Consider the following 27,620-nt stretch of genomic DNA (forward strand, 5'->3'; position numbering starts at 1 on the left):
TTTTATGACAGATTTTTGAGTCATTTATTTGTGGTACTTTTGATGTAGGAGAGTTTAGAAAGTAGCCAGGACATGTGAAAACTGTTGGATAGGTTTCTTTGGGGAATGATGTCCAACAGTCTGTACTCACCCACACAGACAGCCATTGTTAGGCTCCTTCTTCACTTCTACTTGTCTTGGAATAAACTTTGTTTCTTTCAGTTCCTCCTGAGGGACATGCAGGAGATGAGTCTCAACAATTTGGTGCCCACAGAACCAGTTTTGGCCAGTCATTTCCAAAGTTATTCTATTCAAACACACATACTATGGCTATATAGGTGAAGATTTTGGCTTATAAATCAAAAGTAGCAGGTTTAGACCACATAGGGGGAGATTCATGAGATTTTGAACCACCACTGTGCCCCTAAGAAATGCGGTTAACCCTGGGTTGCTCCAGAGGGATTGACTCCATATTATAAATGGACGAAGTCACTTGGATAAAATGAAAATACTTCATTGCACATAAAGGTCACTGCTCTTTACCCTTATCTCGCTTCCCCTCTCTTGTTTCTTTTTATATTTTCCAGTCAAATAGTTTCTCTCCAACTTATGGTTCGAGAGCCTCAGTAATTGCTTATCACAGCATAAGACAGTAGATGTGACAATTATTAATAAACACATTTCTAGAGATGCATAAAATATCAGTGGTTTTAGATTTACAGCTGAGGTCAGAGCTGTTATTTCTATCAGTCATTTAATAAAATTTTTGACAACATCAGAAATAAATATCAGTTTTTCACCCTAATATAAAAAGCAGCATACTGTACCCTACCAATCATAATGTAAAATGTGTTATTTATATATTATGGATTAATTTAATATATGGTTTGAATTAAGCCAGATTTCACAAGGAAATTAACTGTTTTATGTTATACTATTTCATTCATCTGACTTGTTTTTAAAATGAATTCCAATTGTTCTAAAACACAAATGAAATTGAACAAATTTATACAATTCAGTGCAAATTAGCTACAAATTACGGTAAGTTTTTGTTGTAAAATTCTTTTTTTTTCTTTTAAAATCTCTTTAAATTCAAACCTCAATGTTAAAGCCAAATGTATATTATTTCAAAAACCCTTATAAGACAACAGACAGACTGAAGTTTATACACATACCTGCAAACATTTGTCTCCAAAAGTTGTCTGAATAACACAGTTAGTACGGTGATAGTAACTACTATGGAGCGGGTTTGTTTGGTCCTATACCAAAGGTGACTACCCAGGGATGTTACAGACTGTACCAAAAAGCTAAAGACCGAGGGTGAAATTGGCAGGTATGTTTACACAGTTCACGCATTGTGAGCTCATTTCTATAGTCGTCATAGTGATGATGGAGTGCATGCCTTTTATAGATGATTTTTATTTTCAACAATTCTTAATGTTTTTTTATAGAATAATCGGTTACGAATTTAAACAACCTGTCCCTCCCCCTTTTTTTTGTATCCCTTTTTTTTTTTTTTTGTATGTTTTTTATTATTGTTGTTAAATTGAAAACAAAGAAAATCTAAATTGAAAACAAAGATGTAAGTATGATTGTAATGTTATCTTGTCATAATTTAATTACATCTGAATAAAACAGTTGTTAAAAAAAGTCTAAAGTCATCTAGATGTTCAAATTCACATTTTTTATATTAGTAAACTAACTCTTGAAAAAGAACAAAGCAATTTTTTTTGAACAAATTCATTTTATGCCATCTCTAAAAATTTCTGGGTTCCACACAATCCCTTAATGTTGTCCCAATGCAAATCGATTAAGTTGACTTAATAGTTTTTACAATTTTAGGTTGGACATTAAACAATTAAATTGTCCCAAAAAAGTCAAGAAATTTGCTGTTTCAGCTCATTTTAAATAAGTAGTTATTGAGTGTTACTTCCTTCTTATTTATTATTGCCTTTTTGTTATTGCAGTTCAATTGTTTTATTATACAATATAGGAGGTAAAATAAGACCGTATTTAATCATCCATGTTCTAAGATATTCCACAGTCAACTTAAATGCTTTTAAATTTAGCACTTGTATTTCAGTGTGTGTTTTCCCCCTTGTTTGACCCCTGCATTTTGCTTTCAGCATTTTGCTGTCAGCCAGGTGATTATCAAAGACTAAGTGTGCTGAGCATAGAAAATGTCCAACAGTAACAACAGGCCAGGCCTTCAGTTTGTGTGCATTTATACATGTCAGGCATTATTTGTGCACGCGTGCTTGTGTGTGTGTGTGTGCATTGTCTAATCCACACAGAGTGTATGACCCGAACAGCAGACCACAGGCCGTCTCAGAGAGATAAAGTGATCATCTGGAACACACACAGTCAGTAAATAAAGCCGTAAATTGTACATGATCAATGTTTGCGCAGCCAATGCAATCATATGCTTCTGATGGAGGAAGATGAAGCAATGTATTATTGTCTGTATGGGCTTAAATGCTATAGTCTGATCTATTAGAAGCCATTTTTCCTCTTACGCCGTCTACATCCATCTGATTTCTGTCTGCGCTATCAGGGCTTCACAGATTCAGGGCTCTCCGTTTATGAGGCGTTTGGTTTGATAAGAGAGCTGCCCTGTGAAGGCCGTGTGTCTCTCACTCCGCTCTGTCTCTCTATTTTTCTGTCTCTCTTTCACTAGAACACTAAATAACAAGGGTTTTCATTCACTTCCTACAAACCAGCATCAATTTTAGTCCTAGCATCCAGTCTTCAGATTCTCCGGGCATAAAATGTGACAGGCCAGACATAATTAAGTATTAAATGGTGTTAAATTGACCGTGGAGCGAGTCATGCTTAATATATTTGCTGGTAATTCAAGTACACCATCTCTAATTAGCAATAAATGTTTCTGAAATGCTACATCCTTAAGTCTGTTCATGTTTCCCAGCACTAGATTTTGTTGTGTAGCAGCACATTTTAAATCAAACTTTAATTTAGGGATTTTTGTCCTTGCTTTTAAATGTCAGTCAATGGATTTTCAGTCAGTAATTAAAACAGAATTAATTACACGTAACATAATTGCATCTTGTTTGACCTCTGCATGGATGGATGGATGAATGGATAGAAAGTTTGATGTTGTACTGTAATTGTGCTGAATAGAAAGTTCAAAAGGATGGCATTTATTCAAAATAGGTGTCTTTTATAAAATAATAAATGGCTGTGAACATTCAACCTGTTATCTGCCCACGATGAAAGGCTTTTTTTTTTCATTTCTTTGGTCTAAATCTTGACAACCATTACAACAATAACTGAGAGGTTTCTGAAAATGTTCTTTAATTTTGATCAATGTTTTTTAAACACCGTGTCCGAACAACACAAGACATAACAAAATTCCAACAAACGAATAATTTGTCAGCATCAGACATGACACAACAGAAACATTTCAATACCAGCCGTTTAAAAGTGCTGTGTACTGGAAATATTTGCAAATTACATATTTGGCATACAAGTGTTTATTTGGATTTCACTCCAAATGTGTTTCATTTAATTCATTGAATTATTATTTTTTCTTTTTTATATATTTGTCAAATGATGTTTAACAGAACAAGGTAATTTTCAGTGTGTCTGATATATAAATATTTTTTTTCTTCTGGAGAAAGTCTTATTTGTTTTGTTTCAGCTAAAATAAAAAAAGTTTTTATAAAAAAATAATAATAATTTTTAAGGTCAAAATTATTAGCCCCTTTAAGCTATTTTTTTCGATAATCTACAGAACAAACCATACAATAACTTGCCTAATTACCCTAACCTGCCTAGTTAACCTGATTAACCTAGTTAACAATTAAATGTCACTTTAAGCTGTATAGAAGTGTCTTGAAAAATACATAGTCAAATGTTATTTACTGTTATCATAGCAAAGATAAAATAAATCAGTTATTAGAAATGAGCTATAAAAACATGCTTAAAAATGTACTAAGAAAAATCTTCTCTCCGTTAAATAGAAATTGGGGGAAACATAAACAGGGGGGGCTAATAATTCTGACTTCAACTGTATATGAAATTCAATTTATGTTTATTGTATGGTGTTTTTACAATGTAGGTTGTGTCAAAGCAGTTTTTACATAGAAGTTATAATAAATTGAAACTTTGTCAGTCCAGTTTTCACAGTTGAAGTTCAGTTCAGTGTGGTTTAAATTTTACTCCTAAAAGTTCGAACACTGAAGACCAAATTCATCATTGCGCAGACCATCGATCCAAAACCAAGCAAGCCAGTAGAATTATGGCTAATATATTTGAAAGCAGTCATTTTTGGAATATTTTTTATTATATGTTGGATTTATGACATATGCGATACTGTATGTGATATATGACATATAACAAATATGAACTGGTATGTCATATGCAATTTGCATATATTGCCATATATTGCCACATTCAATGTGGTCATGTCATTGGAACCAGAACATTTCTTTTATTCAATCAAAACTTAATGTTAAAACAGCTATCATACAGTAACATTATTTGTCAATATGTGGCTCTTTTTGGATTCTTGGAAGCTATAGGAATTAAAAATGTAAAACAAGAAATACGTTGGGACCATTGTTTTTGTTTACGTCCCTCAAAATTGTCTATATCACATTTATATGGGAATGAAATCAAATTAAAATTTTCAATATTAAAGGGCACCTATTTTACCCTATTTTACAAAATAAACCTGATTTAACGTCCACAAACCGGTATTAAAGCATCTTCTTTTATAATTGTACTGACACTATGCAGCTGTGGTGATAAAGAAGGGAAAATCGCTGTTATTCATTACAAACATGCACTGTTTTAAAAACATTTTATACTTGTAAAACTCTTTCTTGATTAAATTTGATGATGATTGATGATCACACAGAGTCGAACAGATCTTTTAATCCCAGTTGCTTTGTGCATGTCCTGTCTTGTTGATATAATTATATGCATTACTACAGATTTATGGCAATATGCAGCTGTCAATCATTTCAGTGGGCGGGGAAACCACACGCCTTCATGATGTGGTGGGCCTCAAAATCGAAGGGATTTTAAATCCTTTTTTAACGACAGGAAATAAAAACAGAGACTTATTGTGTTTTTATCACTGAGGATTTTCATCATAGGTGCTCTTTAAGTCTCTTTAACGTTATTAAAAATACATCTTGAGTGAAGGATGTTGCTGGTTTGCACAGATCTAATGTTCTCGTTTAAACTGTATGTTTGCTATTTGTTTTTGAAGGTGTGAGGTTTTTGCTGCCGCTATCAGTATGGCTATAAATGGTAATGAATACCAAAAAACAGTATTTATACTGGTAACATTTATCACACATAGAGTAAACCACATAATTACAGTACTACCCGAGGGGATCAGTGTTACAAAATTAAACAATTTCTAAACTAGAAACTTAGTACAAAATTATCTTTTATTATGTTTTAAGGCCTTGCGTCACAATTTCTAATGTACATTGTAGGTCTAAGCAGTGACCTCAAGATTCAGGACACTGTAAATGTTGCATTATTCTAATCTCCACTGTAGATCTCCGCTAATCTCTACCTGAAAGCCAACATTTTATTAAAGAACAGTAACAGCTTTGAAGGACGATCATAATTAAACAGGAAGTGAGGTCATTCAGTTCCCAGTTGGCCTTGGTGTTAAAAATGCAAACGAGGGTGAAAACGACATCAGAGAGACTTTAATCAGCCTGGCGGAGGGCAGCAGATGTTTTTTAATTACAAAAGTCAGCAAATGACATCTAAGCTCACCCTAAATGAGATAAGATGCAGATGTGTGATGCTGCCTCATTATGGTGACACTCCGAGCGGATGTTCGTTTGCTCTCATCTGGCCTTCATTTGAACTGATGGCTAATGACAGCACAAATGGGCGTCTGCATTGAGTGTGGTGTTTTGTGGGCGGCTAGAGTCGTGGTCACTCAAGTATGTCGATTGTTATCTGACCCACACTAAATTTATAATACAGATTCTTCACCCTTTGTCAAGCTTTTCAAGGATCCCCAGGCGGTCGTAAAGCAGGGAGCCCTGTTTTGTATTGTGTGAAATTTGTTGCTGCGGATTATGCCTGACATATCATAACATGAGTAAAAGACCATGGTCACATGTTGTTTTGATGCTTATAGCCTGTTGTCAGTGATGGTTAATCATCTGGTCGTGATTATTTTAATTAATGACAATTAATTGAGATGATTAATAATTTTGTTGTAATCTCAACCAAAAATTGCTGCCCCAAGAAGGGATATTACAATTACATTATAGTATTTAGAAATTTAACTATAGTATTTCTTCCTATCAGTTAATTCAGCCAACTTTTAAAATAATAATAATAATAATAATATTAATAATATTAATAATAATAATAATTTCTACCAAAAGTTGATGTCCAAAGAAGAAATATTATATTATATTGTATTATAATGTATAATAATAATAATACAAATATATATTATATTATATTATATTATATTATATTATATTATATTATATTATATTATATTATATTAAAATGGGTCACACTTTACAATAAGGTTCATTAGTTAATGCTAATTAATGCATTTACTAACATGAACAAATAATGAACAATACATTTACTACTGTATTTGTTCATGTTAGTTAACGTTAGTTAATGAAAATACAGTAGTTCATTGTTAGTTCATGTTAACTCATGGTGCATTAACTAATGTTAACAAGCATGGACTTGGATCTTTAACAATGCATTAGTAAATGTTCAATTATGATTAATAAATGCTGTACACGTGTTGTTCATGATTAGTTCATGTTAGTAAATGCATTAACTAATGAACCTTATTGTAAAGTGTTACCTTAAAATGTATTATAGTATATTATATTATATTATATTATATTATATTATATTATTAATATATAGTATAACATACAATAATCATCATCATTAACATCATCATCATTATCATCATCCTCATCAGTAACACTACAACTACACACTTTTATTAAGCATTAGCAAATAGTTAATTCATTAGTCATTAAGTATTACCTCTACATTAATGGACGTTAGCAAGAAGTTTATTAATACAGCTACACATGCTGTATTCTTGACCTCAAAGCACATTTAAGTGTTTAACGATTATATTTTTATACTTTAATGAATGTTTTTTCATTAATGAAGTATTGCATTGTTAACAAACAAACAAAAGAAATCTTTGCAATCTTAACAAAAACAAAATTACAGTACAGTTTAAACTTTGCTAAATAACACTCAAATGATGTGTCATAATATAGTCTTAAATTAATATATTGTTGTTGTTTTATGAAATTTTATTTAATTGTATTTATTTCTAATTGTATTTTGACACTCCTGTTATTCGGCAATGTTTGAAAATGTACAATAATTTTATTTTTTTAGGTGATATTGCCATCATTTATTGTTCATTTAATACTGAGCCTTTAATTTTCATTTATAAGGGTTTAACAAAGCATAAATAGTACTCTCTTTAAATTAGTTCACAAAACTGCATAAAGTTGAGTTAATGAAGCATTTATTAACATACACAATAACCATTACTATACGCCTGCATAATAAAATATATAAATGTTGATTTGAAAAGTTTATCAATCGTTTACTTACTCATTCTGAATGATTCTGAAAGCCAACTACTCTGAAATACAAATGGTTTGTAAATAATGCAATTTACTAAATTTAGTAATGAACAATTAATAAGTAATAAAGTATGAAAATACAATCATTAAGCACATTATACATTTGCTTAAAAGTCAAGAATAGAGTATGTGTAGCTGTATTTATAAACGGCTTACTAATCTATTAATGTTAAAGTTAATGCTTAACAGAAAATGAGTTAAGTATTTGCTAATGCTTAATAGATGATTCATAGTGTTACCATTCAAAAAGATCTGTTGTAAAAGCTGTAAAAATATATAGTACTCAAAGTTGAGTAGAAGTAGACCTTCAGCCTTAAAAATACAACTTAACTCTTATTATATAGCATACAGTACAATGTCATGACAGCCTCCACTGCAGGAAGCACAACATATACTCAGATAAAACAAGATATGCGATTCAGAGATTGTGTGCAGCTCTGAGCTTTAATAAATGTGTGCGTGTGTGTGTGTGTGTGTGCGTGCGTGTGTGTGTGTGTGTGTGTGTGTGTGTGTGTGTGTGTATTTGTTTTAATAAATAATGAATTAAAGATTCATTTTGAAGGGAAGCGTCATGAGGTTGCCCCAAAGTGCTTGGTGAATCATCAGTTCTGTGTTTGTGGTGCTTGTTTTTACCCTTTGGGAGCCTTTATGAAAAGGTTGCTGGATCTAGAAATCTAAAATTACACAGATAAATTCACGCTCTGACAGTCCTTTGCTTTCGCACAGCTCAGATGAAGCAGAGATTGTGCTCGGTGTTTGCTGTGCGCTGGAGACTCTCTTTGCTTTGGTAGGTTTAGTTAAGTGTCCATTTGTTTTTGCTATGATTGGTTTAGGGTGCAAACTCTCTTTGTTGTGATTGGCTTGGTCTGTGCTGAGGTTAAGGTCAATCGTGTTGTCTTGCTTTTTGTGTCGGTAAACAGGCAGTAAAACAGACACAGCACTTAATCTAACAAGATTTCACATTTCTTCCAGGTACAAATATAAACTCTATTATAGCGTATTTGTCTGTGTGTGTGTGTGTGTGTGTGTGTGTGGTGTGTGTGTGTGTGTGTGTGTGTTTACTCTTGCTGTTTGCTATCGTGGGCACTTGTTTATTGGGATGTGTTGTTTGCTTTTGTGTACTATTGTTTTAGTGTCTGTATTTGTGTCTGTGGTATGAGGTTAGGTATTAGTTAGAATGGTGTAGTTTACCCCTGCTGGTTAATATGGGTATTACATTGTTGCTATATTTTTTTTCTCCATGCATGGGCCTTTTCACTGACTGAGCTGATCTTTTTTACGCTTACTAACATTGTAAAAAGTTGTATATATTATAAAATATTTATAAATTGTAGGTATTGCAACATGCTTTTATGACAATATAGACTTTGGGTGTTTTCTTAAATAATTACAGTGAGGGGTTCACTATACAATAATTTAGCATCAATACTTAAATATTGCCTAATTATGATTATTATTTTAAAAAGTACACTTTACTGTACACACACACACACACACACACACACACACACACACACACACACACATTTTTACACAGGTACATTTTCTCACTTACAGAAATCATACATGCATTATGAAATATATGAATATGAATTGTATTATCATGCAGTAACAATTCTTATAGATTTTCTTTATGAAATAATTACAGTAGACTGAAATGAAGAACATCTAGATGTTTCACGTACTGCCGCTATAGTTGTGGGTGTAAAAACTAATCTGAAATGCAGAGGAGCTGTCCATGGTCCTGAAGCCTCTAAACTGTTTTCTTACATACACTCACCGGACACTTTATTAGGTACACCTTACTAGTTTCGGTTTGGACCCCCTTTTGCCTTCAGAACTGCCTTAATTCTTGGTGGCATAGATTCAACAAGATACTGGAAATATTCCATTCATAATATTCATAATGTTCATATTGACATGATAGCATCATGCAGTTGCTGCAGATTTGCTAGCTGCACATCCATGATGCGAATCTCCTGTTCCACCACATCCCAAAGGTGCTCTATTGGATTGAGAACTGGTTACTGTAAAGGCCATTTAAGTACAGTGAACTTATTATCATGTTCAAGAAACCAGTTTGAGATAATTCATGCTTTATGACATGGTGTGTTACTCTGTTAAAAGTAGCCATCAAATTTTGCCTCTACCATCCAAATGTCGTAGCAGAAATCAAGACTCATCAGACCAGGCAACGTTTTTCCAGTCCAATTTTGGTGAGCCTGTGTCAATTGTAGCCTCAGTTTCCTGTTCTTAGCCGACAGAAGTGGCACCCAGCGTGCTGCTGCTGTAGCCCATAGGCCTCAAGGTTTGATGTATTGCGCTTTCAGAGATGCTCTTCTGCATACGAGTGGTTATTTGAGTTACTCTTTCCACCTGGAACCAGTCTGGCCATTCTCCTCTGACCTCTGGCATCAACAAGACATTTGTGCCCACATAACTGCTGCTCACTGGATATTTTCTCTTTTTCCTAACCATTCTTTGTGTCTACATGCTTAAACGTATTGAGTTGCTGCCATGTGATTGGCTGATTAAAAATTTGCGTTAACGAGCAGTTGAACAGGTGTACCTAATAAAGTGTCCAGTGTGTATATTTGACAGCATTTGCAGTTTAATTAAATTCTATTCAAGTTTACTTGTATATTCTTTCTTTTTCACAATAATTATTGTTTCTAAGCAGCTTTACAAAAGGTGCACATTATTGCTATTTCTATTGTAAATTGTTACAAAGAGTCATGTTTTTTTAGGATGCAGACTGGGGACATGTCATTTAATTTGACATGATGGTGGCTTACAGTTTTGGCACAATATACATAAGCAATTTGTACATTTTCTAAACTCTTAAAGTACACTCTCAGAAGGTACAAATCCTGTCACGGGGTAGTACCTTTGCAAAAGGTCAAATTTACATGTGCTCATTGTTACTTTAAAGGTAAAGTGTTTTACTAAAAATTAAAACGTACACCTTATTTATAAAAATATTTGTAAAAATCTGTACTAACAACTTCAAGTCTTGTATAGTTATGTGATTTTAAGCTATATTCAATATGGTGTAATAAATAAATCAATTCAAAGATAAGATAGGGAGTGTTTGCGAAAACTTTTGGGATTTAAAAAATGAAGTAGGTGCCATTCATGAAGCTGTAAAGCATTTCTCTTTTGAGTCCGACTTCACAAGCCTTGTATCTTCAGAACTTTAAGAATTGACGTGTTTCTGCTTGTTACATGACACAGCTAAGAGACTTTAAGAGCTGGTTACTGTGGCAACTGCAAATTTTATTTGAACATTTTTTCTTTCTTTTTTTAAGACTTGCCCGGGAGTCTGTCTCTGAGTGTTACATAAATGAGTGACTCCAAAAGGATTTCCTATAGCAAGCTGTTCTGTGTTCTTTCCACACAGGTCTGTGTTCAGACACTTTCAGGCCAGTTGCATTGTACGGACCCAACAGCTGCAGGTTTAGCGTCATGATTTATGAAACGCAGTTCACCTCCTAAATCTGCTGCAAATGCTGGATTGCCTTGCAATTTACAAAGATACATATTTTAATGTTTTTTTTTTTCAATGCTCATTCAGCAATTGGTGTAATAGCCCTAATCTTATTCATGTAGTCATCAAATAAATGTAATTAATAAATTAAACATTTAATTACATCATGTAAAGATTAAAATAAATCCAAACGTTGAATATATTGATAACTTGTCACAAATATTCACTCTTGCTGCCAGAAAGCGTCTATGTTTTATAGACATCTTGTTTCTTTGCAAATCCATATGTAAACACCTCTTAAAAAGATCACCAAAAGTTCACCAAAAAATACAAATTTACTCAAGTGATTTTATACTTTTATGAGATATGCAGAATGGCCCTGGTTTCCAACATTTTTCAAAATATCTTGAAATATTTTGTTATAATATAATATATTGTTCAACAGAAGAAAAAAAATTAAACACAATTTGGCGGGGAGTAAAGTATGACAGAATTTTGAGGTGAACTATTCTTTTAAATGAGCATCTACAGTAAATCAAACTTTTCTATCATCTTTCTTGCCCATAAACACATCATTATGTCAAATACATGTCTTCAGTTTGCTGGGATAAGCATGTTTTACCATGCTCAGCAGAAGCAGGCAAAGATAATAGACCTCATGCTAATTTACTCCTTTACGATAAGCATTTAACAGGCTTATCAGGAATCTCTCTCTCTCCTTATGGGCAGGAGCGAACAGTGTCCTCGCTCTCTAAAAGTCAGTTCATAAAACAGAGAGCGATTGTTTGGGAGAAAAGAAAAGGACTGCTGTGGCAATCACTTTTGAGGATGGTGATTAATTGGAGGATTAATTGTCAAGCTGGAACAAAGTAGAACATTGTGGGAACATTCTGCTTAATGAAGCATGTTGAAATGACAAGAGAGATATTTGCTGCTTTTATATGGCTTTTTGCACACAGTTGTTTAGATACCTCGTTTCAGGCAAATTCTAAGGAAGTGTGCTCCTACATGGTGGAATAGATTTATTTCTTTATATATATAATTATGAATATATATATGAATATTTCTCAGTGAATTTAGGCAATGTATTTTGGTGCATTTGAACAAAACAGATTTATTTAACAGATATATTTATTAAAACATGTTTAGAAAATGAAGGATAAAACAATTAAATTCAAGCAAAATAATGAAAAAAAATTTAAACCTACAAAAATTAAAAATTTGTATTTAATATTTTTCTATAACATGTAAATTTGGCTGTACTAGTATATATATATATATATATATATATATATATATAACATTATATTATCTCTCTCTCTCTCTCTCTCTCTCTCTCTCTCTCTCTATATATATATATATTGTAGCGAGGCAGAGGGAAAACACAAACACCGTAGATAATGTTACAAACAATGCCCCGGAGGGTGCCTTTATTTACAAGTGATATTGTGGTGAATGAGTGCTCTTCTTAAGGGTGCGTGCTCAAGTGCTCCGGGGAGATGGTGAAGGCTGGTGAGAAGTAGAGTGTTGGATCGGTCACGAGCTGGATTCGGCTGTGGGAGAGACAGAGAGAGACAAGCGTTAGCGCAGGGAGTCATGTCAAATGAAGCTCACTTCCTCCTGTGTGGGGCTGGCTTATATCTCTCCCTGGCTGATGAGGTCCAGCTGTGAGCGATCCGAGGTTGATGAGAGATCCAGCTGGTGTGGATTTGTGCCCAGGGCGACGTGGTATTATATGACTCGCTACAATATATATATATATATATATATATATATATATATATATATATATATATATATATATATATATATATATATATATATATAACATTATATTATATATCTATAGTTAAGTCAAAATATATATAATTTTGATAGTTGAAGTCAAAATTATTAGCCCCCCTTTCATTTTTTCTTCTTTTTAAAATATTTAATAAATGATGTTTAACAGAGCAAGGAAATTTTCACAGTATGCCTGATACTATTTTTTCTTCTGGCGAAAGTCTTATTTTTTTATTTTTTCGGCTAAACTAAAAGCAGCCTTTAATTTTTTAAAAACCATTTTAGGGAAAAAATTATTTGCCCCTTTAAGCTATATATTTTTTAATAGTCTACAGAACAAACCATCATTATACAATAACTTGCCTAATTACCCTAACCTGCCTAGTTAATTAACCTAGTTAAGCCTTTAAATGTCACTTTAAGCTGTATAGAAGTGTCTTGAAAATAGTCTAATATTATTGACTGTCATCATGGCAAAGATAAAATAAATCAGTTATTAGAAAAAGTTATTAAAACTATTATGTTTAGAAATGTGTTGGAAAAATCTCCTCTCCATTAAACACAAATCGGGGAAAAAAAATAAACGGGGCGAATAATTCAGGGGGCTAATAATTCTTCAACTGTACACACACACACACACACACTATATATATATATATATATATATATATATATATATATATATATATATATATATATATATATATATATATATATATTTTTTTTTTTTTTTTATATATATATATATTAGGGATGTAACGGTATCAGAATTTCACGGTACGGTAATACCTCGGTATGAATGTCACGGTACGGTATTTATTGAATCATTTACAGGAAAAAAACAAAACTTATGAAAATACTCCAAAAAAGTGCCAAAAGTGTCAATGACATACAAATTAGCCATCTATCTGTAAGCTTTGAAACAGGAACTTCAATTTTAATAACAAAAAATTATTAAACCATGTAAAAACAATAAAGTTTCAAATTAGTATTGTTGAAAACTCATCACAATCAACATTTAATCACACTCAGCCCATCTACCCAGATGAGAGCTCTGCTAGTCGGACTTCTCATCAAGCATCTCCCGCTGGATCTAATCTCACTATATTTATTAAACGGGATATTTCATTTATCTTGTTGTCTTTATCTAACGACATATTCCCTGACTTCGGTCATTGGAATCTATTACTTGTTCTCAGGTAACGTGTTAAGTTAATGATTAATGTAACCACGTACATTCTGTATATTGACTGATCGCTTGCCTTTATTTCCTATAATGTATAAACTTATTGTATGTTATACTTTTAAAATGGCCATTATCGATTATTAAAACTGATACTCAGCAAAAGAGAGGCTGTGTTTCGTATTTTCACTGAAATTGAAAGGAGGCAGTTGTTATCGGCTCCGTTTTGTTATAAATATCCACACAGTGAAGATGACGCTCATATATGCAGCACGACGCCTCAACATGTCTGCTGTCTAAGTTGCTAATATTAAAATGAAAATAGGCAGTTCCTTAAATCATGTTTACATTTTATTGTTGAGAAAGTGAAACAACGAAGCCAGGGTGATGTGAATGAAGTTATAAAGTACACTGTTCCCTTTGAAGATTTACCCGTGTCCTCGGTATAGTCTGCTTTTCCATATCAAACTGAGAAGAAGAGACTGCAGCCTTGATCAAACTTGCGAAGTCTGAACTTACACGGAGATGATGCAGGACTGAACTGTGCGTGTTAGGCTACTTAATATTCAGGAAAAGCCCCAATCAGAGAGGCGAACGTCTGCAGCCCCGCCTCCGTTTTCAGAAGTCTCCGTTTTCCATTATCCACACTTAAGTTAGACATTATCCACACATTTCGAAGCGCTCCGTTTTCGGCGCTCGAGAACTTCGGCGTAGTGTGGACGGTTGGCGTAACCGTAGCAAAACTTATGCGTTTTCAAACTAAAACGCATCAGTGTAAACAGGGCCTTAGAGTTTTCCAGCTCTTTTCATCCCCGCTTCTAGCAGCACACTCCATTTCCGCATTACTGGATCTGTAGCGACAACAGACCGCAAGGGATGATGGTCAAGCATGGGCTGATGGGTATTGTAGTTTTTGCTACCTCCCGTTCGCTTCATTCGCCTAAGCAAATTTTCTCAAAAGACCTATAGTTTTACCGAGTCATGCGACTTCGGTAATATCGAAAAAAATTAATATTGCGGTATGACGGTATTTACAATACCGTTACATCCCTAATATATATATATATATATATATATATATATATATATATATATATATATAGGTCTGAATTCTTAGGACTGTGTCATCTGCAAAAATATTCAGTGTTTTTCTGTTAATATAGGCTGCTGTGTACATTAATGAGGGGAAAAATTAGCTGCAATGTAACAAATAGAACAAAGAGTGAAAAATTTAAGTGGGACTGAATGCGTACCGTAACCTGTTTATGTATATACAGTTTAAGCCCAGATTATTAGCCTCCCTTAATTATTAGCTAACAGATTTATTAATTCATTTAATTATTATTAACTGATTTATTTTATGTTTGTAATGATGACAGTAAATAATATTTGACTAGATATTTTTCAAGACACTTCTATACAGCTTAAAGGGACATTTAAAGGCATAACTAGGTTAATCAGGTTAACTAGGCAGGTTAGGGTAATTAGGCAAGTTATTGTATAATGATGGTTTGTTCTGTAGACTATTAAAAAATATATAGCTTAAAGGGGCTAATAAATGCATACAATTTTTTGTTGTAAAACAATTATATCAAAGTACTACAAAGTATTAGAAACTAAAAAGAAAATATTTGTATTTGTCTGGTTTTATAAAAAAAATCCCAGTCAACTGCAAATGTCCAATCTGTTATTGTCAACTTTGTTGGGGCTCAGTCTAAACGTTTAACAATTAATTAAACAACAATTAATAACAGAATCGAATGCTCCCTATTACAATTAAGTAATTAACAATATTAATAGATTAAGTTTACTGTAAATTATACCATAAATGTATAGCCACAGATTTTGTGTACCATTCTAGTTTAATGAAAAGTTATGCTAAATGCAATTCTAGATTGAGTTATATACATTATATACCATATTTTTTTGTTATGTAGTAAGGTTAGTTCAAAATATACAGACATATTTAAAATATATATATATATATATATATATATATATATATATTTGAAACCAAAAACAGCATAATAACAGTAATTTTTTTTTAAAGTACACGTTTGTTTGTGCTTATAGAAGCTTCACTTACAAGCATTTGTGATGTCAGAATGCTCCCTATGTAGGCAGCTCACTAGTTGTCAGAGCTGTAGTCATGGCCGTGGAGTTCAACAGCTCCATCAGATCTCACTGCCACATTTCTCTGGTGTTAATGTGGTGTATGGATCATTTGTCTTCACTAGCAGTGCTGTAGCAACACAGTCAGCAAAATAAAGCTTCTCTACCTGCTGCCGCCCGCAGAGAGTCGAGGACAGAGAGAGAGACGCGCGGTTGATTGCTCTCATGCTGTTAGTATGCAGGAGGCTACAGTGAGCCCTATTTATTCAGCGGAGACGTCCAGGGTATGAATACTGAAATCATGAGAGGAGGTGACAGGAGGTGCTTCGGGCTATAGAGCAGCGCCAAAACACTCGCCCATTCTCTAGAGCCTCCCGTGACCTGCTCTGAACTCAGACTGAGACCAGAGAGTCTCCTCTGTCCTGCAGACCGGCACAGAATTATCACAGAACTAGAATTTTAGACAAATAAATGACGATTAAAGGAAAGACACTGCAAGTGAACATTGAATAAATTATTAACTGATAGTTACATTAAAAATATCAAACATTTGTTTATATTGTAAGTTTTCTAAAATGTTGTGATTAAATATGCAAATTAGATATCGTTTCATTAAATATATGCTAATTTATGCACATTTCTAGGATGAACTTTTGAACATTGAATGAAGTCATGTTGAAAGAATTCTGTAGATTTGTTTTGCATAGATGAGTCGGAGGTTTTGTTAATCTTTTTTATAACAAAATAATAATTTTTGGTTAAATAAAATGTTGTATTATTATCATGTAAATTTTGCTTGAATCAGAATCAGCTTTATTGCCAAGTGTGCTTCACACACACAAGGAATTTGTTTTGGCTACAGAAGCTTCCAGTGTACATGAAGTGATAAGTGACAACACAAAATAAATATGAAAAAAAAAGATGATTAACATTAAACAGAGATGCAGTTAGTCAAGAAATCTGGATGTTGAATTGTATGTACAGATTGTTATAAATACACAGGTAATACAGTGCTGTGTACAAATGCGAATGTAGAAGTATTGCATTGTATGTTGATATAAGGTGCTTTGTACGAGTGTGTATGAGAAAGTATTGCACATATTTATTGCACAGTTGGGGGATATTTAACTGTTCATAAGGTAGATGGCCTGAGGAAACTTTTCCTGTGTCTGGCTGTTTTTGTGCTTGGTGCTCTGAAGCGCCGACAAGACGGTAACAGTTCGGGTGCAATTCGTCCAGAGTGATTTTGCGAGCCCTTTTACTCACTCTGGAAGAGTACAGTTCTTGAAGTGTAGGAAGGGTATTCGCTGTAGTCTGAATAAAAGACCCCTTAAAAATACAGATATTAATAAACTTGTTTAGTGTCGAAGAGCTTTTGAAGTGGATATGTATGATCTACTGCAGGGCTCCCCAAACTTAAGGGCCAAAAAACAAACTTGATTGAGGCTAATTTAGTAATAAAATTTTTAAATTACTAGAAAACATTGCTTTATATGAACTAATACAATATATATTTTTACATTTTAAAATAAACTTAATACAGTAAAACAAAAAAAAAATCATTTAAAACAGAACTACACTTTTGCCTTGATTTGCTTGAGGTCTTCCGCATAATTCTCTCTCCATAGAGTGACGGTATTTACATTTTTACAAATCGGATTCATTTACTATATTAAATTTAAACATTTAATTGCATTTGCCCTCATCATTCTTACTTTCTTCTCAGACTGGATGGTGGGCCAAATGAAAGGTTACAATGAGCCAACTTTAACCTGCAGGCCCGACCTTGGGCATCTCTGGTCTTGTGCATGAGTAAAAAAATTTATTTTTATTTTTATTTTTTTAATGAATCAGTCAAAATGACTCATGAATAAGTCAGTGATGAACTTGGCTCAGTGGATTTATCAGAGCGGTTACTGAATAAACAGTCTGTTTTTGGTCATAGCTGACTTTGTATAAGCCATGTTAAATGGCTACTAAATGTTCAAGTTTAAATGTCTACATTTATATCAGTTAAACTGTTATAATGTTTAACAGTGTTACTCTTTGCACAGTATTTTTGTTTAAAACAAAGTAGGTGCTTATTTAAAAAAAAACAAAAAAACATTACAATTTATAATTTGTACTGTACATCTCCAACAGATATTCTGCTGGTTGATTTCTTGTGCTGGTAGCTTGACTGATTTAGGCCTGTCATATAAAAATTAAATATGAATCAGTTGGTAATGTCAATGGTGATTCCTTGAGTCATTCATTCAAACAATTTGTTTAAGACAGCTGATTCATTTAGAAACAGCAAAAATTGTCTGCTTAATTACAGGTTAATTAGATCATCAAATATGAAACATTTATATATTAATTGACTATAATTAGGGATTTTGTGAAGGCAACAGAGTATCCTCTGTGGGTGGATTTAAAAGTGTGCTTAAAATCCATTAATGCACAGCAAAGCCATTGATTATCCCACTTATTCAATGGTATTTTTAAGTTAGCAACAAGTTAATACAAGTATTGATTTTAACATGAATTGAATTAAGATTACTTTAGACTGGATACTCTATTTTATTTAATATTATATTTAATGTTATATTAAATATAATATATATATATATATATATATATATATATATATATATATATATATATATATATATATATATATATATATAGATTTGTTACCTATCAGTTTATAAATGTTTTAGAGCACATTGCTTTTAGCCACACATTGGTGTCCTCAAGGAATGTGTCTCAGATGCAGATAGGCTCTAGCAACTGTCACTGAGTTAGGTTATAAATGTTTATGGCAGGGGAGGGGAGCGCATTAATTTAAAACTGTGAACAAACTGACTGGAACTACCTGCGCAATAACTGATCTTAACAATCTTAACAGAGCATAGAATAAACAAATGATGTGGCATCAGTGATGCAGTATAATTCTTCTGTAGGGTTTTTGGGATGGTCTACTCCTTTCAAGGTGATACTCTTCTAGCTGATTCAGTCCACAGGGTATAGAGAAGCTCTTTTGGCTGATCTGTTTTTAATGTCTGAAAGATAAAGCTTTTCATTTCAGTCTGCAATCTGTGCTTCTCCCTTCTTGTTGTCTCTAGATATTTAGTTGCAGTTGTGTTGGATTTGGATGATGGAGAAATAACCAACAACAGGCTGCTTCAAAACTATAACATCTCCAAAGAGACCAGAACCATTCTGGTCCTGTCAGTTTTGTCACTTCAGATTTAGAATAGTAACCGCGGCTTATTGCAGAGCCTTCTTGGAGCAAAGGACACAATTGCATCTCTTCGATTTTTCTTATGTGCAAACCTGATTCTTTAGAGGTTCCTTGCTTTTAACCTTTGGACGAGCATAATCAAGCGGCTGTATTGGCCAGTGTTTACAGACTGTGATCCAAACAGGAGCGTTTGTTCTGGATGTGCTTTAATGTGATTCTCTGTGTTGTTCAGCCTCTCACAAAGTTTAATTTTAATGAAGTGCCTCTTTGCGATTCGCTGTCACTCTGAAATATTCTTTCATACGCTCGGAATAAACAAACTTGACATTCTCCTTCAGGACCTCTTCAATCAAGATGGACTTGGGCATCATTATGGTGTGTGCTGACCTGAGCTAAAGATCCTCCTTATGGGTCAGTACTCTGTTTGTGGTCTAATTAAACACAAGGGAGGGGTTTGAATCAGTTGCTTTACAAATTCACATTAAGATGCTTTTACTTTTGTCATCTGCCCAGTTTCTTGCTGTTCAGTTTCTTGCATGTGGCTCAGACAGGTGGAAAAGTGAGGTTTCTGTTTTTAAAAACTCTCTTATGCTCATCAAGTCTCTATTTATTTAGTCAAAATATATTATACAGTTACAGAAGTAATATTGTGTAATATTTTATAGCTTATAAATTATTATTATTATTATCATTATTATTATTATTGTTATAAGATGATTGGATAATTGAACAGTTGTGCTTTTTACATTTGCAGAAAACCAGTGGCAATGGTGATAATTTTTATATTATTCCTCAAAAACTAAAGAGTACTTTAAATACTCATTATACAAGATGCACTATACAGTATTGGTGCACTGATGAACCCTTTTTTGGGTAGTAATCATATATGGTCACTTCATTGTCCTTAAATACACTTTATATAAACAGTTGAAGTCAGAATTATTAGCCCCCCTTAATTATTAGCTGCTTTGTTTATTTTTTTGTTTATAACCCCAACCTAACAACTTCTTTTTAACAGAGGGAAATTTCAACACATTTGTAAATATAACTCTTTTCTAATAACTGATTTATTTTATCTTTGCCATGATGACAGTAAATAATATTTGACTAGATTTTTTTTCACAGCACTTCTATACAGCATAAAGTGACATTTAAAGGTTTAACTAGGTTAATGAGGTTAACTAGGCAGGTTAGGGTAATTAGGCAAGTTATTGTATGATGGTGGTTTGTTCTGTAGACTGTCGAAAAAAAATATAGCTTAAAGGGGCTAATAATTTTGACCTTAAAATGGTTTTTAAAGATGTAAAAAAACTGCTTTTATTCTAGCCGAAATAAAACAAATAAGACTTTCTCCAGAAGAAAAAAATATTTTCAGACATACTGTAAAAATTTCCTTGCTCTGTTAAACATAATTTGGGAAATCATATTTTTATAGTCATAACAGTTCACAAGTCTTGTAATAACCCGAATAACATTTCAGAGTTTTTACAAAGAGTTTTTCATTGAGTGTCCTATAAAGAGTTAATAATCCATTTAATTAAATAAATAAGAACAAGAAAGTTAAAATAAATTGAATACAAAAAGTCATATTGTCCAAATTGACCACTTGCTCTCCGGTGTAAAAAATTATCATATTAACTGTATCTCAAATAAAAGCTTACTTTGAACTAGGGGTGTCCCGATCCGATTTTTTTGCCCTCGAGTCAGAGTCATTTGATTTTGAGTATCTGCCGATACCAAAACCTAATTAGATACTTCTATAATACATAAAAAAGAATAAGGAACATGCTGGATCTGTTCCTTCACTCTTCTTTATTTTTTTATTTAATTTATCTTATTTTAAACAACTATGTTAACAAACAAAGCACTCCTGTGAGGTCGTTGGAACAATTAAGTAATAAATAACATCAATTCTTCACTTTTTGACTTCAGTGCAACAGTAAATATAAAACAATCTACTATAAAAACAAAAAGCACCTCAACATAAGACACCCGGCAGGTAATCCCAAGTTTACATTTCTTACTGTCTGCTATGGCAATGTTGTATGGCAATCAACTTTATAATACCTCCAGACAGCAGACACAATCGTGCTTTTCGCTTCAAGCTGCTTCCGTTCTACTTTGGAGGCATTTAACCAATAGCGTCTTCGCAACAAAGTGATTTCATGCCCATACATGTTGTTTCTGTGTGAAGTCAAGTAAGAGATCTAACTCTGTGTCACCACATACCTATAGATGTGTTTAAAAAAATGAGAATATATGATATACATGTTAGAGTCCTGATCTGGAGGTAACGCCTGATTCCGATCAAGTCTGAAACCATGTGATCTGCCCTGATTTTTAATCAGGTGATTGGATCTGGACATCCATATTAAACCAGTCACTTCACTGCTGCAGTATCCAGCAATGCTTTACTATGGTTATACTAGTTTTTCTTTTTTTTTTTTTGTAGATGGTTAAAATTCTGAAGACATTTTTAACAGAATGAACCAATGAGATTGTGTTGAGATATTTTCTGTATTTTTAAAAAGATGTCACTGTAGCATGTTTCAGATTGGAGGATTTGAGGGTGTTGCAATATCCCCCGGTTTTTCCTTACTCTGTTAGTGGTGCATTTTTTGAACAATGATGTAACGTGCTGCCATAGTACAATGCATTATTGGGGACTAGTTACTCTTGCCAGTTTCTTGATCTGTGTCACAGGAACATCATTTGAACCACACTGGTTAGAACTGTCTTTAGTGACATTCACAAGGTTTGGAGTGATAACGTCTGCAGCTTTAAGCTCAGTTTTAGAATAATGTGAGACTATTAATAACAAAGGTCAGGGTATATTCTGGCAAACCGTTTCCCAATCACGCTTTGCAATCGGCAAAGCAGAACGGAGCACACACCGTTTACCAATTCAGGATGGATAACTCGCAAAGCAAAACTTTCCTGCGTGCTTTCTTAACATATCGCTATCAATCCGCATTGAAAGCAAGAGAATATAAACGTAAGAGGCGGGGCAAGGGTTTACGTTTTTCAAATTAAAAGTGGGCGTACGTTTAAATGAAAAAAAAAAAAAAAGATATGCCTAATGTTAATGTGAAGTACAGCACATTTGCATCCATTCTATATTTTCAAGCCTACACTGAGTGTAGGCTAATAATACCGGGTATTTACTCTTAGTAAAAAGATGTGCCAATAGCAGCACAATATTTTATTTTTAGTATTTTAAATATATCACGGTGGTGCAGTGAGTAGCACAATCGCCTCAAAGCCTGGGCTGAGCCAGTTGGCATTTCCATGGGGAACTTGCATGTTTTCCTTGTGTTGGTGTGGGTTTCCTCCGGGTGCTTGAGTTTCCCCCACTGTCCAAAAACATGCTGTACAGGTGATTTAAGTATATATATATAGTGATGGGTTGCGACTGCAAGGACCTCAGCTTCGTAAAACATAAGCTGGATATGTTGGCAGTTCATTCCGTTGTGGCGACCCCAGATTAATAAAGGGACTTAGCTGAAAACGAATAAATGATTCAATAAATGATTAAAACATTTGCTCCTTATGGGCTATCTAACGTAATCTATTGCAAACAGTAGCAATTATCTGCAAGTATTGTAGCACTTTAAGAAAACAGTAGTCAATAATAATTTAATTAAATACAATACCAGTCATAGTTATAAAGATGAACAACAACTAACCTAATATTCCTTCTTCAGATAAAATAACTCATTGTAACCTTCATACTCTGACTATTTTTAATCCAAGTAGTCCTCTATTTTTGTACAACCAAGAGATGACAATTTGGGGGAACAGAGTCAGAAGTCTTTTGTCAGAAGATTAAGAAACTGTTTTATTAAAAAAAAGGATGTAATGCAATTTGACAGAGAAGACTGAATGCACAAATTAAGAAATTTCATTAATCAAATTAATTAATCGTTTTTTTAATTTATGGTTCATTCCTATTATTCAGTGCCATTTCAGGGTAGTAACTGTCAATGATTTTTAAAAAAAAATTTTTTTTTTACATTTTCTTGAATTTTTATAATTTCAGTTGAAGGAGCACATGTTGAACTATAAGAAAAAATATAATGGTCCAGTTCAGGATACTACATAGCATTTTTTTACAGAATTTTCACATGTAACACAGGCCAAATGTTCCCCTTTTACAGAACATTCTCATACCTTTTTAAAGGTGTTTAAAATAAATAGTTACTATAATATTTACATTTTCCAAGGGCTAAAATGTCCCTCACTTTACACTGCGCATGCCTGTTATAGCTTAGAACACCAACAATAGTATTTTTTAAAAGCTATTACTAAACAAGAGTTATCTAATAAAGCTTGCTATGATGACACATTGTAAATTTAATGTATTTCATTTAGTATAAAAATAGATTGCAATGCAATTAAATCCTGTTTTTAAGTGATTTAATTTTGTCAGTTCTTTGGATACAAGTAACCAGAAAAATGTGTAATTTATGTTGATTTTATTTAATTAATTTGAAAAACTATAATATATAATATATAATAATCATTAACAGGGTAGAGAGAGGAGTACCAGGGTTAACATTACAATAGGAACTATATAGGCAACTTGTTTGCCACACTCTCATTCGATTACCAATAACAAAATGATGGTTACTGAATTATCCAAAGAAAACACAGCAACATTTTTCAATGTCACATCTAAGACATCACATCAATTGTCCAAAAAGCCAAATTAAATATAAAGAGCATTTTCATACAGATATTAGAGTACAAATTGTGAAATACTGAAAATTGCAAATAAAACTATTATTTTAAAATCAATATTTTATTTTGGTTTGCACCATGACGTGCCCTGTATCATTTCCGCTTTTCTGTAGCCGACAAGCGTGCCGTTCCCTGAAAAAATCATGCACATGGTTTAAACTGATCTATAAACCATGTTTAAGCCATGAGCAAAACAGTAACAGTGTGGAAAGTAACAGGAGTGGCATTTTTTGCAAAACTCAGGCATTACTACCATTATGGTGAACAACGAGCTAGCACATGATGATCTGAAGAAGATTTGAAACATGTTTATTAACGGTATTTCTCAAAATTACAAAAAAGAAAAGAAAATGTTTCCCTTATATCACAGGTGTCAAACAGGGCCGCAGCTCTGCACAGTTTAGTTCAAACCCCAATTAAACACACCTGATCAAACTAGTTGAGTCCTTCAAGCTTGTTTGAAACCTACAGGTAAGTGTGTTGGAGCAGGGTTGGAACTAAACTGTGCAGGGCTTCGGCCCTCCAGGAATTGAGTTTGACACCCCTGCCTTATATGAAAATGGGTAACAGGGTGGACATGTTATGTTTTATCACAACAGAAAACTACTCTGAAATGCTTAAAATAAAAGAAGATAAAAGAGTGAGACTAACTCTGCTTCTTGTAGACAATTTCCATAATTGTGGGAATTCCTGAGAATCATGTGACTAGAGAAACAATCAGTGGGCATTTTTTTATGTGGATTACAATTAAAGTAACGGAGACATCCATTTCAGGGACACACATTAATTTAAAGATTTTATTAAAATATTTTAATTTATTAAAAACTATAGAATTTGGTGAGAAGTATTATATGACAATTAAAAAATCAATAAAAAGCATAGTATTTATTCGGATTTCTAAATTATACTTTTAACTGAACTTGAGCATACATAAACTGAGACATGGCAATTCAGCCACTTGCACTGAAATTAGAGTAATTATTTTAAATTTAATTTTAGCACTTGTAATCGGGTCTTATTGTTGAAATTGGATAATCTTATCAGAAATTTTTTCTTGTTGAATTTTTAATTATTCTGTACCATATAATGCCCTAGGGACACAAATGGCACTGAATAGTTTTAGTATAGTAATTATTTTCTTTATTTCTGTAAACTAATTTCTGTAAAGTAAAAACTGGAAGGACCCCATACAAATCATGCGGCTGAAGCTCCCTGTGAAGCCCATGTGCAATTGTTAAGTTTTATCTCGGAGCTTATTTACATTGTTAACTTTCATGAAAATAGTTATAAAATAGTCCACTATAAAATAGTTAAGTTTTGTTGTCCAACAACTCTGACAAGTCATAGAGAAAAAATATTATTTATAATTTATTAAAAAAAAAACACTATATGAAGATAAATGTCCATACAATGCAGATAAATTGCTCTCACACTATTTGTATATTATTATTTCAAGATTTCTTTTTCTTTTTAGCAATTACACATATTTTTGGCTGTATTTTGGCAATATTTTTATGGTACAGTTCAGTAAAACATAAAAATATAATATTAATGAAGTGAGTGAGTCTTTTTTCTCAAACAGACTTTGAACTACATAAATATAACAGTTTTTACTTAAAATTTGTGTCAACTGCCTATGTCTAAATTCTGTTTTTTATTTTAAAGCACGTTTTTTTTTCTTTTCTGTTGAAAATTGCCATCCATAGATTTGTTTGTATTTGGTGTGTTCTTACACACAGATATTACCTTTTGTATGCTTAAATACGTCTGTACCATTTACACACACCATCTTAACCAAAAGTATTACATATCATACGCACATAACCATTCTGTATAAAAACATACAATAAAAACATAAATTTGTGCTACTGAAACAGATTTTGCACAATCTATCCTGTTAATTTATCTATTTATAGTTATGGTTATTTTGATGTGACTTGCTTGTTTTGTGGATTTGTAGATGAAGTATCTGTAGCTCCACATTTGTTTTTTGAATGCGGTGTCACTAACAGATTTTGGGTTGAATTAAGCTGTTAAATGTGCAAATGCGACACGTTTCTCCTCAAAATTGTCGTCTTCTTTTGAAAACATAACTTTTGAGTAATAGTTGCTTAAGAAAACCGGTGCTATTTTTTAATGCATTGTGACAATCTTTTTAAGGATACACTTTAATCGCATTTTCGCCTTTTTATATATTGATGATGTTCAAAACTTGATTCATGCAAACCTATTAATACCACATTTTTTGTTGTTGTTTGTTTTCTTTCTTTGTTGTTTTTACCCCTGCATTTTCTTATTTCACATGTAAGAGTTATAACTCTCCCTGTTACTGTTTTGTCATGAAAATATATTTTAAAAAGAGAGAAAAATGCGGACAAAAAGACTAAGTGCTAGACATGGTGCTTGATTTTGCAGGACATTTTTGTACATAAACAAGTAAGAAGGAATTAATGAAATATTTAAATTTATGTAGGCTATTATGCACAAATGTTAATAGGGATAGATATAAATGTAATAGCTTATAAAGGTATTAACAATAAATATTATTGAACTGAATGACTGAATTTAGGCATAATGTAATAAAAGTGTGAAATTTGAAAGGGACTGAGAGGTATCAAATCAGGGAGGAGGGAGCGTGGTAATCGTTTTTTCATTGGTTAGGTTTTTTTCCAGTAGGGGCGTGGCAATAGTTTTTTCCATTGGTCAAAGTTTTTCTTTTCGGTCAAATGCTTTGGGTAGTTAGATTAACATATTTAATAAGCTGCTCATTTAGTTTAAAGGTGGATCATTCCACTTTATGTACTGGTGTTTAGAATAAAACTATTTATAACTATTTATAAATGCACTAAGAAAAGTGTTTTATTCAGTACAAATCCATTTTTTTGCCTGGTAAATATATATTGTTCAACTATCACAGATTTATAATGAAGATAATAAGTTATTAGTAACTTTATGTTAAGTCATATTAATCAATTGGAACACAAACATGGGCTGCACGGTGGCACAGTGGGTAGCATGTTCGCCTCACAGCAAAAAGGTCGCTGGTTTGAGTCCTGGCTGGGTCAGTTGGTGTTTCTGTGTGGAGTTTGCATGTTCTCCATGTGTTCGCTTGGATTTCTCTGCCCTGGGTGCTCCGGTTTCCCCCATAAGTCCACAAACATGTGGTACAGCTGAATTGGGTTGGCTAAATTCTTAGTATTTGTGTGTGAATGAATGTGTATGGATGTTTCCCAGTGATGGATACGTTGGCGGTTCATTCTGCTGTGGTGTCCCCAGATTAATAAAGGGACTAAGCCGAAAAGAAAATTAATGAATGAATGAACACAGACACAAACATATATACACATAAACGCATATATACACATAAACGCATATATATATATATATATATATATATATATATATATATATATATATATATATATATATATATATATATATATATATATATATAAAGCTTTTAGG

The 27,620-nt window shown here is 32.9% G+C and overlaps 1 protein-coding gene across 15 annotated transcripts in view; it reads left to right on the forward strand.

Moving 5' to 3' along the window:
* dlgap2a (discs, large (Drosophila) homolog-associated protein 2a) overlaps nucleotides 1-27,620 on the forward strand; it is a 249,913-nt gene that overhangs the window by 144,799 nt on the left and 77,494 nt on the right. For 3 of the 15 annotated variants that reach the window (XM_073928553.1, XM_073928554.1, XM_073928552.1), the window contains one exon: nucleotides 19,754-19,826. The exons of the other annotated variants lie outside the window; for them this stretch is intronic. In XM_073928553.1, coding sequence (XP_073784654.1) covers nucleotides 19,823-19,826 — 4 coding nt within the window. In that variant the 5' untranslated portion in view covers nucleotides 19,754-19,822. The remainder of the gene's footprint in view (nucleotides 1-19,753; nucleotides 19,827-27,620) is intronic. 15 annotated transcript variants of the gene reach the window in all.

This window comes from Danio rerio, chromosome 17 (genome assembly GCF_049306965.1).
Source record: "Danio rerio strain Tuebingen ecotype United States chromosome 17, GRCz12tu, whole genome shotgun sequence".
NCBI classification, from domain to species: domain Eukaryota; kingdom Metazoa; phylum Chordata; class Actinopteri; order Cypriniformes; family Danionidae; genus Danio; species Danio rerio.